The sequence below is a fragment of the Zosterops lateralis genome, assembly GCF_965231275.1.
Source record: "Zosterops lateralis genome assembly, chromosome: 3".
Lineage (NCBI taxonomy): Eukaryota > Metazoa > Chordata > Aves > Passeriformes > Zosteropidae > Zosterops > Zosterops lateralis.
In genome coordinates this window covers 39180194-39195188 of record NC_139764.1, presented here as the reverse complement: position 1 = coordinate 39195188, position 14995 = coordinate 39180194, and the positions used below count along the sequence as shown (strand labels likewise).

Sequence of the window (14995 nt, the reverse complement as noted above, 5' to 3'; positions counted from 1 at the left end):
ATAGTATAATTTAGATTTGGTAGATGTCTCCAGTCTTGCACAACAGGCAAAATACTCCAGGTAGACTTTATAACAGGCTTGGTTTAGGGCTTGTGTTTCCATCCACACATTAGGTGGTAGAAAACAGCATTTGTTTAGGCCAGCAGTGTTATCCCCAAGTGCCAGAGTGGCCTGGGAGGGAGTTGCAAGACCAAGTCTGAGAGCCTCTCATGTACCTGTCTGTAGTGTTCACATAGGCTGCAAACTTGTTTCTTGCCTTTGCTCAAAATTTTAGTGGCTTTTTCCCTGCAGTGTTGAGCAGTTGTGTGGCTGTGACAGGCTGGAGGAGTGTCAGCTTTGCCTAGTGTGACTTGCCACAGGCCAAACTTTTCTGTCCTCACTTTGACGGCACCTGCTGGAATGTGCCCTGTGTTTTGCCTTATGTCTCTCCTAGAGCTGGCCACAGCTACAAAACAACCTGACTCCTTTCATTACACCTTGTGTGAGCTGCTACCTTTCTTGCCTGTGGCTCACTTTCAAGTTGGGATTTAAAAGACTCCTTATAGCTTCCCAAGAGCAGAGCAGCTGGAGACTTTCCTGAGAAAATACCTCTCCAGGTTTGAGGAGCAGAGGATGGGCTATGGGGCAGCAGCTCTGCTCATGTCCCCATCGTGCCTTTCATGATGCTGGTGTGAATCCCAGGAATCTGCAGCTGCATGCCACACTGATTCCTGCCAGCCTAGCCCTGCAGTGCTCTTGGCACTCTCCCAGATTCAGCTTAGCACTCAAGTATTTGTGATGGGGTGCCTGAAAGGCAGGCAAGAGGTTTTCAGGTAGGGTGGGCAGTAACTTGGTTTGCTGGTTTGTTGGTTAAGAAAATACTGCAAGGGTTTATCCTTTCATTGGTGCTTTTCATATGTGACTTCTGAGGGTGAGAGATTCAGTATCTAATAGGGGCTGTTTAGGGTGCAATGGACTCTTTAGGTCTTCAGGTGAACTTTGGGGTGGGGGGGAAGGGAAAAAAATTTCTTCTGATTTTTCTCCAGATAAAACCTAGCCTATTCATGTGGAAATACATCATATATATTTTTTTCCCTTTTTAATGAAGGGAATAATGTTCTGCATTTTCTATAATACTTTTTTGCATTTGGTATATGTCACCCTGGGTCAACTTGCAGCATGTGCATTAAAGACTGTTAAATTCTTCTGCTCTCTGCACTTCCAGAAATCTTAGATATAATTGCACCTAATCAACCTTATCAACCTTCAGTGTCCTTAGAATATAGTTACAGCTTGTTGGCATAGAAGTTGGTACAGAGATGAGAAGCTGATGTGAATTTTTTTTTTTTTCTTTACTCTTAACCTCCAAATGAAGGCTATTTACACAGCAGTGTTGTATGTCACCCAGCTTAACTTGCTTCATAGAACTGGAAGATTAGATATTTCAACTATGCAGAAATATAATTCTTATGTTACTTGACTTTTTAGATGGTTTCAGTAATATAGTTTAATCCAAACTCACTGATGACATCCATGTGTATCTTCACAAGCATAAGGAATTCTCTGAAGACAAAAGATTTTGGTATTGACCTGTACAAAAGACTTTCAGTTTTAAGTTCTGGATAGAATTCAAAGACAGCAGATGACACTTTACTCAGCCTTTGTGGGTAAAGAAACATTTTGAACATTGAAAACAAATTAGAAAAAGCACAGTCCAAAAATAATGTTTTTTTGACAACTGAGCTTTTAACAAAGTGAGCTGGAACTCTGCTTTGGCATCGCAGGACCCTGCTGTGTAGTCAGCAAGAAAAAGGAATGATTTTAAATGCAAATAAATGTAAGAATACAAACAAAGCAAAATTTGTGGCAAATTCATAATCAGCTTTTCACTGTGTTTTACATTAAAGAGTTTTTTTCCTTACAGTATTGTCTTATGTTGCAGAAACTTTACTTCCTGTGGTGTCCTGGAAGTGCTGTGGAATTGCTCTTCTTTTATGACAAAATGGGGAAAATGAATGAGCATTTGAGTTGTGTATTTGATTAAACATTTCCTTAAAGTAACACTTTTGTGTGGTTTCAGCTTTCGTCTTTGGCTTTCATCTTGTCATCTTCTGGTTGTGTTCTCTATTTTTCCTTTGTCCATAATATTAATTTCAGCTTCCTGTCATTACTGGTTGATTGAATTACTTCACTTACCACTCAGTTGTCTTCTTGCTGTTGTTTATAAAACATCACTATAGTTACATGTGATACAGATATGGTTGGCTGGCTAGGGTTATAAAATAAGACTCTGTTGTGGTTTGAAAGCAAAATGAGTGAGAGGCACCAAGTCAGAGATACAATTTAATAAGAAGAAAGGTAAAAAGGTTAAAATAAAATAAAATAAAATAAAATAAAATAAATGCAATAACACAAAGGACCACTGACAGAGTCAGAATACAACCTGGCAGGATGGTGGAAGCAGTCCAGGTGAGGGGCTCTTCCTGAAGCAGTGATCCTGTAAAAGGTCTGGTAGCTCTGGTCCTCTGGGAATCCAGTAGGTAAGGGCTGCTTCTACTGTCCCAAATCCCAGATTATATCCAGGTGCGAATGCTTGGCTCCTCCCCCTGGGCAGAGCATCTCACAATGGGATGATGAGTTGTGAAGTGGGTCCTTGATGGCCCATTAAACAGAGATAACTCCTGGAGGGAGTTACCTGTGAGTCATGGGCAAGGCGTTGATGGGCCATTAGCAGAAGACAGCCCAACACTAGAGCACTGCCCCACTTGGTTTCAACAGTTCATGAAGATGGTGATAGAATAAATACTTTGTGTACATCCCACACTACAACCCAGGACAGACTCACTAGAAAGGCTGTAACATACTGTGGGCACAATTGTATAGGACTCCCTGAGAAGCACAATAAATGCCTTTTCTGTAAAGGAACAGGGATAGCTGTTGCTTGGAGTCCTATGTTTCATACACAATTACTGAATTCAAGTGATTTTCAAAATTTTTATGCAGCAAAAAATTATTGGTGATTATAATGTAAACAGATTCACCTTCAGAATTCTGTCTCCCAGCTTCATTAAGGATTTCCCTCATGTTGCAGCCCAGTGGAGCCAGCTGTGATTTTGAGTGTCAATGGGATAGCATCCACCATATCCACTAAAAAGCATTTTTATATTATTAGCTGGATATTTTAAAAAATGACTACACCTGTGTAAAGTGTGTGGCACTTTATTTTGCCCTTCATTTTTCTTTGTTGAGGTTACTAATGGAAACTGTATCTGAAATGAATGTTACAAGCTGAATAGGAAGAAATCATTAGTTCTGTGCCCATTCACTTTTCTCTGAATGGAAGGTTAGTCTCTTCCAGGAGTCCCAGACAGCTCTGTGGCTGCTCTGAGCATAGGAACAATCTCACAGTTTACTGTATAGTGACCTTTAACTTCTCCAGCTCATTGGGAATAAATTTGTGAAAGAGGTTATGATGTTGCACTACAAAGATCTTTATCTGTGCTCTGGTCTTTTTGTAGGTACAGTTCTGTAATTACTTGTGAGCAAACCTGTCATTTCAGTAAGACAGTAGATAAAAGTTTGTCTTCTCTCAGTAAAGCCATTTGGATTATCTTTTATTTAAAAAACTCCAACAAAACCACAAAGCCATATGACCCATTAAGCTGTCATGTGAATTTGTTTTAAAAGTTTTCAGCCAGAACAGAAAAATATTGAAATAGCTGCAGGTCAATGAAAACAATGAAAACGTAGCAGGAACTTTGTAATCTCCATTTGACCTTTTTCTTGCTTTTGTATATGTTTAAAAAAAACTTGTAGAATGGAGAGTAGAGTGGTAAATTTGCTCTAAAACTGCTATACTCAATACTTAAAAACCCCAGAAGCTTCTCCCCAGAATTGGATTAAACAGAAAGAGCTCCTTTCCACTGTCTTCATCATCATGTACCTTTGTTTGAAGTAGGGTTTTTGTGGGTAAGGTGGCTGAGGATAACAACCAGGACCACTTGATGTAAAAATGTCCCTTTACACAGTTGGGCAAGTAGAAGAGCTGCAGGGCAAGTGAAAGCTGTGCCTCACAGTCTGCACTGCAGCTGGGCTCAGCTTCCAGTTGTCTTGGCAGTTTCCTAAGTGATGCCTGGTGATCTATAGCTCAAATACTACAAGGACTGTGCAAACAAGTAAAATTTATTTTGAATTAAGAGACCAAAGAAACTGTTTTTTCCCATAGCTGTTAAAGTTTCTCCCAGTGTAAAAGTTTGGCATGATATCTGACAGGGTTGTAGGTTTGCTTCCAGTTTCACTTGCCCAGAGCCCTGATTTCCTTGACTTGTGGTCAGATCATGGCAGTAGCCACAGAGGGTAAGAATGTCTCTGCAGAAATATATTGCAGTACTTTGTGCAAGTATACATCAGGCCAGAAAAATGTAACAATGACAGCATCATGCATTTTCTGCTGGAGATTGTAGAAAATGCGTAGTGAAAAAGGTAGGTGGGATCAAAAGCTGGCCTGGAAATATCCACTATAATGCAGTGTATGTCCCTAGTGAAGTGCATATGCTCCATCTAATGCTAAAGGAAGAATTGAGTAATGAGGGAAGGAAGAATTAATAGAAATCTGAACTAAGTAGCATAGACTTGCTTTACAGTCAGCAGAAAGAGGCAAGCTTACTAAGTCCTGGTTTAGTCTACTAGAGACCTACTGTTGACTAAAAGAAAGAGAAGCCTAAAAGCTTCCCTTTTTTTTTTTTTTTTTTTTTTTTTTTTTCTCTACAGAAGTTTAGACAGGTAACTAAGACAGAGTTTGGTTGTTGAACAGAGTTCAGACATATGTTTGGATGAATCCTACTCTGGGAATAATTTTCAGTAGACTTCAGTAGACTGTGGATCAGCTTTGACTGAATTTTTGCTGCTATGAAGCTGTTGTGATAAGTTTGTCAAGATCCTGGTCAGCTGAAAACCAACTTAAACCCCCCCCCCCCACAAACTTTTGTTTTACAAAATCACATTATCCATTGTAAATCTCTTCAAAATAGATTGGTGCAATGGTTTGACCTCTTTGAAATAAGAGTCTTCCAAACGGTGTTGCAAAGGTGTTCTTTGCATCCAGGTGGATTTTTTTGTGTTTTGTTTATTCTCATTCTCAAAATACACATTTTTTTTCAGTCAGTGTGTGTACATAATTTATGCTTCTGTTTAGTACAGTAATTGTAAACAATTATTCCCTTCACAGAAAAGAGGATGTGTGATAATTATTTAGCAGCTTCTTCCTTGGAGATCAGCTGTGTGAATCTTTGAGGGACATAACCTAAACTAGAGGTTTCTTAGTAGTTAAAAAACCACAAAATGTCATGGGCCTTTTCCTGAGCCAGATTTTCAGTAGACTGCTGAAACTCTGTTTAAAGAGATACTTGTGCATGGTAACAATCCTTAGGCACTGAAATATGAACGTCTGCAAATAATGACCTGGGTCTTAGCCATGGTTATAATGAAAGTATACAGCTTAAGAGATAAGTTTTAGTATCCCTTGCTAAATATTTGTCCATGAAACTGGAGCTAGCAAAAGATGAGATATTGTCAGGTACTTTGTGTAACTTTTAAATATTTTTTTTTAATCTCTATGTTTTTGTATAACATTAAAAATTGAAGCTGGAGTCTACAGAAATAAGCAGAGTCTGGATCCACTGCATTCATATTGTGTTTTGGAGGCCCAGTTGAATTACTGGAGAAGGCTGGATGCCCAAGGCTGTTAACCAGCTGTTCAGCAAAGCACTTCAGGTCCCCATCATGCTTTCCCCCTTTGTTTTGGGAGCAGTTTTGAGTGTGCCAGGACTGCTTACCAGCTTCCCCATCAGATCACCCCAGTACATAAATGCATGCCTATACTTTCTCCTCATCCCAGGAGGATGGTTAGGTATTTAAATTGGATTAAGCTGCTGGATAAAAGGGGCAAAATTTGCATTTTAAGTAATTTAATTTTGCAGTTCTTCTCTTGGTTTAATTCTCTATTGGCATAAGCACAAGCCAATTGTCCTTATGTCCTTTTTGACATCTCCTTTTCTCTCTGCCCTCCAAATCTTATTCCTCTGTCCATGTTGCTAAATTTGTCATATCTCTCAGAATTTCCTTTTTTGTCATCTTCTCTCTGCCCCATTCAGCTGCTTCAGCCTCTCTCCTTCAGTGTACTGATGCTCCGTGTTGTGAACAGTAGCATTAAAACTGATTTGTATTTGCTTTGATTCCATAATGACCTCACATTAGTCCATTTCCCTATTAATACTCTGCCCATAAAATGCCGTTGAGATAATGAACCTCATTACAGCACATTTTTCCCCAACATAATGCCAGCAGGACTCCAGTTTGTGAAGCACAAGCTGGTTGAACCCTTAGCAGATGCTTGATTTAATTAATGGGAGGACACAAAATGTGCAAGCGGGTCAGTATTCCTCTTGGAGACAAAATGATAATTACCAAACCCTACGAGTGATTTGCAAACAGCAGACGGGTATATTTCCTAAACTGACTAATCCAACACTTCAGTAATGCGATTATCTCTTATTACAGCCTTTTGTCGACTTTGCCTCACATTTCAAGATGAAACCTGGTATTTTTCCTTTAGTATGCATATTAAGAATGATTCAGTTCTTTAAAATCACCATGCAAATGCCCCAGGGCTTTGTATTTTCTACTTACTGTGTTGTGGTGCCATTTACACTGCTGGGGTGGGCAGTGTTTTACTTGGATCACGGAACAGTGAGGAAATGGTTCAAAATATGTTTTGCTTAAGCAGTTTATCTTCCTAGTGCAGCTGGAGTTTTTATTTCACACTCAAATGCACTAGTAAAACATCATGTGCCTTTTTTTTCCTCTAGTTTGTGAAGCAGCTGAGTACAGCAATAAGGGAATTGGAGTAATTTAGCAACTATTTGTATTTCTTGAATAGTATCCTTAACATATACAGACTTTTTTTCTGTCTCCCTTCTTTTTCAAGCCTAATACCATGGTGTCTGAGCATTTTGTATCTTTCCAGTGTGCAGTGGCTAACCACACAAAAGAGGAAGGTGGTCTTACCTGCATTTTACGGATGGGAAGCTGGGGCACAGGGGTGTGGGGGCTGCCTGTATTCTGAAAATGCACGGAGCACAAGTTGCCATCACATTAGGACTGTCCCATTAGGGCTTTCCTATGGGTGCTGATGCACTCCAGTGGGTGCCAGGCAGCTCTGGTGAGTGGCTGCAGTGGTGGTGGATGGAGGCATCCCTGGGAGGATCTCTGGCAGGAGTCACCAAGGGCATTTACAGAGAGTTTGTGAGTCAGTCAGACCAGAGTGCACAGGGAGCAATACTGACCTGAGAACCAGCCTTGAGCTATGTTATAATGTGATTATTTTTCAACACAGTCATGTCTATTGGCCTCTGCCATTGCATGTAACCTTGTTCAGGTTCCTGTTCATAACCCTCTTTAGTGGCGACATAGAATCGTCATAAGGAAACAAGAATACTTACCCTTCTAAAAGTCATGTATTCTTCCATGCATTGGCTCCAGACACGCTGGGTGTTAGTTCCTTGATGAATGAACAGCAAGTGTTCTTCTTTTGCCTATTCAGCAGCAGAAACAATCAGCAATGGACCTTACAGCTCTTTGGAGTTGTAAAGGCCGATGGTACAGCTGGAAGCCATGCCAAGTAGGATGCTGGTGAAAATGCTCCTGCTCTTATTTATTGGAGAAAGAGCAATATTGCTGAGTTCTTTGTCCTTTAATGGTGTGACTCATTTTGAGACTGTTTGGTAAAGTTCACAAATGTATTAGAGTATTTGTAGAGAGCTGCTGTATGAGTAAGGCTGGCCAACTGTTCAAATTTTTTTGTGACCAGATGGTTCTGCCTTTTTTTTTTTTGCTTTTAACCCCTTGCTTTAACATTTTGTTAGGCACTCTTTCTACTCACCACTCCTCATAAACTATTGCAGTTTGCATAAGAAATAACATAAAAGTTAGAGTTACCCTGGCTAGTGATTTATGTCCAGGGTTGAAAGTTAGATCAAGAGTTGGTGTCTCCCTGTACTTAGTGCATATCTGCACTTGGAATAGGACATTGTTCCCCTCATGTAACTTTGCAGCCATAGTGTTGTATATATTTGTCCTAGTCAGGGACTGGGTCTGTAAAGACAGTATAGTCATCAGATAAAGAGCACTGGACTTCAGAATTTTTCAATCTGAGCTAAAGGAGAATTCAGTTTTAGGCTGCCTGATATATCATGTATACTGAATACATATCAGATAATTTGTCTGTCCATTACTGCAGTATGAGAATTTCAATTTTTTTCTATGTTAATTCTCATGGCATTCCCACAGGATAGCAAAGAGCACCTATCCGTATTTTTCAAGTTAGGGAAGAAGTAGAAAAAATGCCTAATTTACCTAATGAGCTGCAAAATCCTGGTAAAGGGACTATTTCCAACACATTAGAGTATTTTTTAATTGTCTAGATGTTTCAAGTGTATAAGTTCTTTTGAAAACTCTTCCATTTCAATAGAAGTTTCATGGCATTTATCAGCAAACATCTCTCTTGTAATGGCATTATGTGACCACAATACTTTTCTAGTTGTGTTCTAAAATCAAATGGTAAATGTGAATTCATTTCATGCAACTGCAGAAGCCTGCCCAGCTCAGCAAGTTATTGTAGGCTTTCTTCATGATCATTAGACAGAAATGTGCACTTTTTAGGATGTGATTTAAGGATCTGATTTCTTTTAATTATGAATTCCCTGCTTCACTCTATTGACTGCAAAGTAAACTTAGTTCAAAACGTTGTCTCCTGTGCTATAATTGCTTGCATTTATTTAACTGGATTCAGCCTTAAGTGACTCATCAAAGACACACAGGATGCCTTGTAGCACAAAAGATTTCACCCAAATCTCCCAAATACTCAAACCTCCACCTCATGGACTTCACTAATCTATCCAGCAGACCATATCCATTGCCTTTGCTCTCTGTGATTCATCTCTTCCCAATGATGAAGTTTATTGGACTTCAGCTGAACCCCAACCATACAGGGGTATTAGGGAGAAGAAACTAAAAATGTAGGATGAAAAATTGGAGCTGGAGAGAAATGTTAAAGCATTTTAAAGAGAGCTTAATAGTTACCCTCTCTAGGAAAAGGTCTGCTGAATTTAACAGCTGATTTCCACAGAAATTGGTCTTAAAGTTTTTGTTTTCCAGTAAGTTATGACGTACTTGTTGTAATTCAATATTCAAGATAACACATTCTATTTACCTTTGTCAAAAAGCTGGGAAAGAAATCCCAATCTCTCTTAAAATTGTAATGTATTATTTAACTCCATATGACCTTTTGAGAAAGTAGGTAAGCTTATGCTGGAAAACCAAACACAGCCCTGGCAAAATGTCCAGAGAATTCGCTGTGAGTTCCACGTGCTTCTTTAAAGCTCAGTAATTCCAAATCATTGTTGCTAAAACAAATGTTTATTTGACAGTAGAGAAAAAACCAACCAGGCCATTTATGGTATTATTGCTCTGTTTACATCTTTCCAAATGACAGTAGGGGCCAGAATTTGGATTAAAACCCATTTAAAATGGCAGATTTCTTTCTCAACTTTTACTCCAGCTGCTGGAGGCTGGCTTGGGAAGAGTCTAATAAAAATGCTCTAATACTTTTTCAATGTAGATACTTGTCCTCAAAGAACTGTATACAGGCCAGCAATTCATTTCCTGTCCTAGGCAGCATTTGCATAGCCTATTATGTTTGTGACACAAATTAGTCTCCTATGGCCTGAGCTAGATTAGAAACTGTGAAACGGAGGTAGAAACCTGGCCTCATCTTTATCACACACATCCTGTCCTAACTATTCCCTTATCACAGTTCTAAACACATCACATGCTAGTTTATCACATGCTTTCTTAATGAATCATATTATTTTTGTTGCCCATGATACTTGGTAGTTAAATAATTGTGATTTGGGTTTATGTTAGTTGGTAAACTGCCACATGGGAAGATTGGTAACAAAGTCTGCATCCTGAGCATATGCTGTAGACAAAAAATTATTATCTCAAACAAGAATAAAATATCTTCTGAGTTATCAGTATTTCTTATTTCCTTCTGCCAGATTTTCATTGATTTCTCCATTGACCTCAGATCCTAAAGCACGCAAGCCTAAAGACTTTAAAACTTGCACGTCGAAAGTGCATGTATTTTTGTTGGAAAATGAAGCTTACCCTTTACAGCCATACCTGTACACCAGTGTTGATCCTCTCCATTCCTCTTATCCTTCCAATTTATTGCCCTCCCTCCTCTAGTCTATCCTGCTTGACCATGTGTGTTCTTCAAGCTACAAAGAACATCCATCTCACTTTTGTCCCAGGATGATGTTTTTTACGCAAATATAAATGTTTAGAGAAGTTTACAAAAGATTAAGCTTCATTAAGTCAAGCATTCCTGCTAATGCACTGCGGGACAAGTCAGCAGGCAGCAAGAGCCTGGGCTGGTGTGCACAGCTGTTGCAAGATCAAACTGTGGAACATTCACTTTTGATTCTACCAACTGATCAAAACCAGTTTTGAAGTTGGCTTTTTTTCTTTTTCCTGACTGAAATACTTTCCATCAAAACAGCATCTTCAGTGTGCAGGCTTTGTCTGTATTGTGATTCTTATGTCTCCGTTTTATTGTTGTTATGCAAATTCCTGATGCAGATACAGTGCTCTTGCTGAGACAGTGAAAAATAAATCTGTATTAGAGAAGTTTCTAGTATGCAACCCTGACCAAAATAGTTGGGAGACCTGCCCACAATACTTGTGCTTGGACAGTTTGGGTTTCACTCTGATCATCAATACCTGAGAAAAATTACACTAGATTCCATATTAGCATAATACAGGAAGACTTCAAATGAGAAAATCCCATGTAAGTAAGAATGTAGATAAAGACTATAAGACTGTTTGGTTTGTGCTAGGTTTTTTTGGTGGGTGTTGTGGTTTTTTTTTGGTTTTTTTGGGGGTTTTTTGCTAGAAAGGCGAAACAGACAAATAGAAGTTATTCTGTGATTTATGCAGTCAGTAAGTAATAAGATTATAGAAATACATTCAAGGCAAATGGGTGCATGTGTGCAAACACACCAGCATCTATTTCCTTTAGGGAGCTGTTTCTGTCTTCAGTCTCAAGCACTGTCAGTTTGGCTTTCTGCTCCAGGGGGAAGTGGATTTGTCATACCAGCTAAAATACTGTCTACCTCTTGGACAGCTCACAAGTGACACCACTGTGGTGATGACTGGTGAAAAAACAGCTGTCTGGCATGCTTTTTCTTCAGTGCTGCTTTGCTGCCCCTTTCTAGCGAGGCAACCACAGGAAATCCACAGGAAATCCTACCTTCCTAGAAAAATATCCTGCTTCCTCCTAAGGGCTTGTGGATCAGCCAGCTTGACTGGACTGTGGGCACAATGAGAGAGAATAATCTTTTGTAGGAACTGGCTCAAGCTTCAGCCTTTGAGCCATTGAAAACCACAGTGGACAAAAAACCAGCTGGTTGGTCTGATCAAGTGTCACTGATACTTTGGGCAGGAGTGTTGGATTAGGTGACCCCTAGAAACCTCTTCTAATATATTTTTTATATTTTGATAATCACAAAATCAAGAGTGTTTGTTCTATATTCAGAATCCGTGCTTCTCTGGTAAATGTTGCTAGGCCTTTTATTTGGTTCCATTTTCTGTAAATACTCTTTTTTTTTTCCTCTGGGCTTTTAATTAAAGAAGCTTATAATTAAAGTATTGTTTTTATTGCATGTTATAAATTATTTATGCTATTATATGGGAGTGCAAGAAATTTTTAAGCATCCTTCCAGAAAGCTGAATTTTCATCATTTTAATACTTTCAGTGTATTCCTGGAACTGAGCATGTTTCATGAACCTGAAGAGGTTATATTAAATTTAGTAAAACAATGAGAAATATGCTTAGGGTGGTAGGTCTTTGACTTTGATGAGTAATATGAATGGGCAAATTGAGACTCACTCATCATTTAAATTACAAATGTAGCTGAAAGTGACTTCATGGTTCAGTCTGGAGTACAAAATAATTGAAAAAAATTATATATTTAATATCAGAAAGTTACGCTATCTCACACAGCAATTAAAGTCAGAAAAATGAGAACAGAGATCTTGGCAGTTCTGTACTTAGAAATCCTTTAAACCTCTCTGTGAAAATTGTTCATTGGTTTCAAGCATTTCTTTTCATGCAAACCTTAAACTGTAGGAATCAAAAAAAGGAGTTGCTCTGAGGTGATGATAATTTTCCATGATTGTGGTAGCTTAAATGAATTACAGGAAGCTTTCCAAACCAAGAAAAGGATATGGTCCACTGTTCCAAAGTATGTGAGTGCAAAGAGACAGGGTATGGAAGAGGAGGAATGAAACTACAATATAGAAAGCAGTCTGGGTAATGCAAGCCATGTATCTGACAAATTACAGCTAGTAGAAGGTGATAGCAATTTTCTGGAGGAGAAGAAAATCAAATTTATTATTATTTAGCACAGAATGTGTTTTGGCCAAATGTTTCGGGGGTTTTATGCATTTTTATTTTTAGGATGTTATTTCTATTTTCTCAACATTATTTTTTAAGAGTGGGAAATAAATATTATATTTCTGGGTCTTACAAGGATTTTTTGGAGGGAGAAAGGAGAACTGCAGGAAAAGTCCATGTAAAAATGTTTGTGAGATTCCAATTATTTCTGCTGAGTGCAGAAATATTCAAACTTATTCCTAAATGAGTAAGTCCCTTCAAACTGAGAGATGAATAAAAAGAAAAAAAAGGTTTGTACTGAAAATCCGTATTTTTGTTGTGAAGAAGTTAAAACAAGTAGTTTGGGGGGGGGGAAAGAACCAAACCAAAAAACTCAAATGTCATTTTACAAAACACTACAGTAATAAAAGGGTCTATTATCTTTCCTTATCTTTGTGTCCTTGAGAAGCAGGTTCTTTCTTCCAGGTTTCTTTTCAGCTCAGTGACTTTCTGGGTTGCTGCAAACTCTGTGTAGTCCCTCTGGGTCTCACATGACCCACTTGCTCTCTTTTTAGATGAACATGCCAAAATAACATGAAACAAACAACTGAAACTAATGCCATATGTCACAGCTTGCAAGATGAAGGTCCTGGTCCAACTGGTGTCTTTGAGGAATGTGCATCTATTGAGAGAGGAAAGATTTTAACAAAAGAACCTGGACAAATCTGGGGTGTATCAAACTAATTCTTGCAAGCAACCAAGTGTGTGTCAGTCTTCTCTCACTACCACCTCATTTTACGTCTAATCATTAATTTGTTTTCTATTAAAATAGTTACCAGTAGTAACTTTACAATTTTTGAGGTAAATAGGAAGAGACTCTTTTAATAATGTCTTTTCTTTGTTGCCTACTCATTAGAAGAATTGCTGCTTTAGACTAAGGAAGCTTTTTAAGATTGACTTGAATGATAATTTGAGGGGAAGCTGAGAAAGTATGTGGAGAGAAGTGTGATGGAGCCTCTCTAGTGCAGATTTGAGTACATGCCACTCTGCTCTCAGGGTCTCTGATGGACACAGCAAGCTCTGCAGTGTATTTTTGGCCTCAGCTTGTATAATCTGTCTTTATCTAGTCATATCTTGAGGCTCAATAAACAGAAGTACCAGGTCTGGATGTCCTGACAGTTGCCCTCTCCAGCTGGTAACAGGCAGATGAAATATTTAGACAAGCATTTGTTTATCTTTTCAAAATTTGCTACATAACTGTAGCATCACAGAAGATGAGATTTGAATAAACAATGTGTTTTCCTCAGGATAACAGCTCTGATTTGGGGGTTTTGTTTTTTTTGTTTCTTGCTTTGCAGGAAGAAGGCATCGTGAAGGAAATAGACATCAGTCATCATGTCAAGGAAGGTTTTGAAAAAGCAGATCCTTCTCAGTTTGAACTGTTGAAAGTATTAGGACAAGGTTCATATGGAAAGGTAATTTTTATTGTCATCTAATCACCCAGAACAACATTGAAAATACTGTGTCCTTTCTCTGAGTTCATTTACACTGCTGACATTGTCCAAATATAAATTACGTTGTAAAGGCAGGTAAGGAAAGCCCTTGTGTCTTCATTTTAGTAACACTTCAGTCTTTTAGCTGGATTCCTGCATATGAACCAGTTTAGGAAACAGCACCTATGACTCTGGACTAATGAGCACAAGTTATTGTTAGTAAGCATCACTGTTTATAAACAGGGATAAACAATATTTATGGATTCTGACCTATCCACCAGGGAGGTGAGTATGTCATTGCTGCTTAGTTAGAGGATGTAAATAGGAGCATTAAAAGACTTTAAGAGGTTAGCTGCACCATTCCCACTGAGGGCAACCTCAAGCACTTCTCTGAGTCTCAGACTTCTGTTTAGTTCACACTCAGAGGCCTTGAAAGGTCCTGGAACTAAACCCCAGTACAGAATACAAAAATTATTATTGCAAGAGCATGGAGGAAAAAAAACAAACCCTGCCTGTACGACCACAAGCTAATTTGTGGAGAAATAATATCTTAAGACAAAGGATTTTCTTAATTCCAAAGATAGTTCTTCAGTAGGGCATGTTGGTTGGAAATGAAAACAGGAAGGAAAGATGAAGAGAAAGGAAGAAGAGTCAATTCAAAGCCTAAAAGTCTTTGTATGATTTAAATAAGACATTTAAATAAGACATTGAAAACTTTGGAATTGTGAACCTAGTTGAAACTAGGCATCAAAGTCCTTATAAGTATATTATCCTGTGGAGTTTTAAAAACAAATTTTCCAATCAGGACCTTTAGCTTTATTCCTAATGGAAGCCAAATTGAGAGTATTTATCAACTTCCTGGTTATTCTAGAATTATATCAATAATTAAATCTATTAGAGGTTCCCCGAGATGAGAGATTTAGAAAAGTTATCATTCAATACCAAGTCTTGAAACTCAAGAATTTCTTCAGAGCACAATGTATTTAAGTTTTAAATATTAAATGAATGTGAAAAAGCAAACAGCTCAAAA

The 14995-nt window shown here is 38.4% G+C and overlaps 1 protein-coding gene across 1 annotated transcript in view; it reads left to right on the top strand.

The window, feature by feature from the left end:
- Positions 1 to 14995, top strand: part of RPS6KA2 (ribosomal protein S6 kinase A2) — a gene marked incomplete at its 5' end in the record, with an annotated part of 154223 nt that overhangs the window by 47870 nt on the left and 91358 nt on the right. The window contains one exon of the mRNA XM_083857269.1: positions 13831 to 13947. Within this exon, the coding sequence (XP_083713395.1) occupies positions 13831 to 13947 (117 nt within the window). The remainder of the gene's footprint in view (positions 1 to 13830; positions 13948 to 14995) is intronic.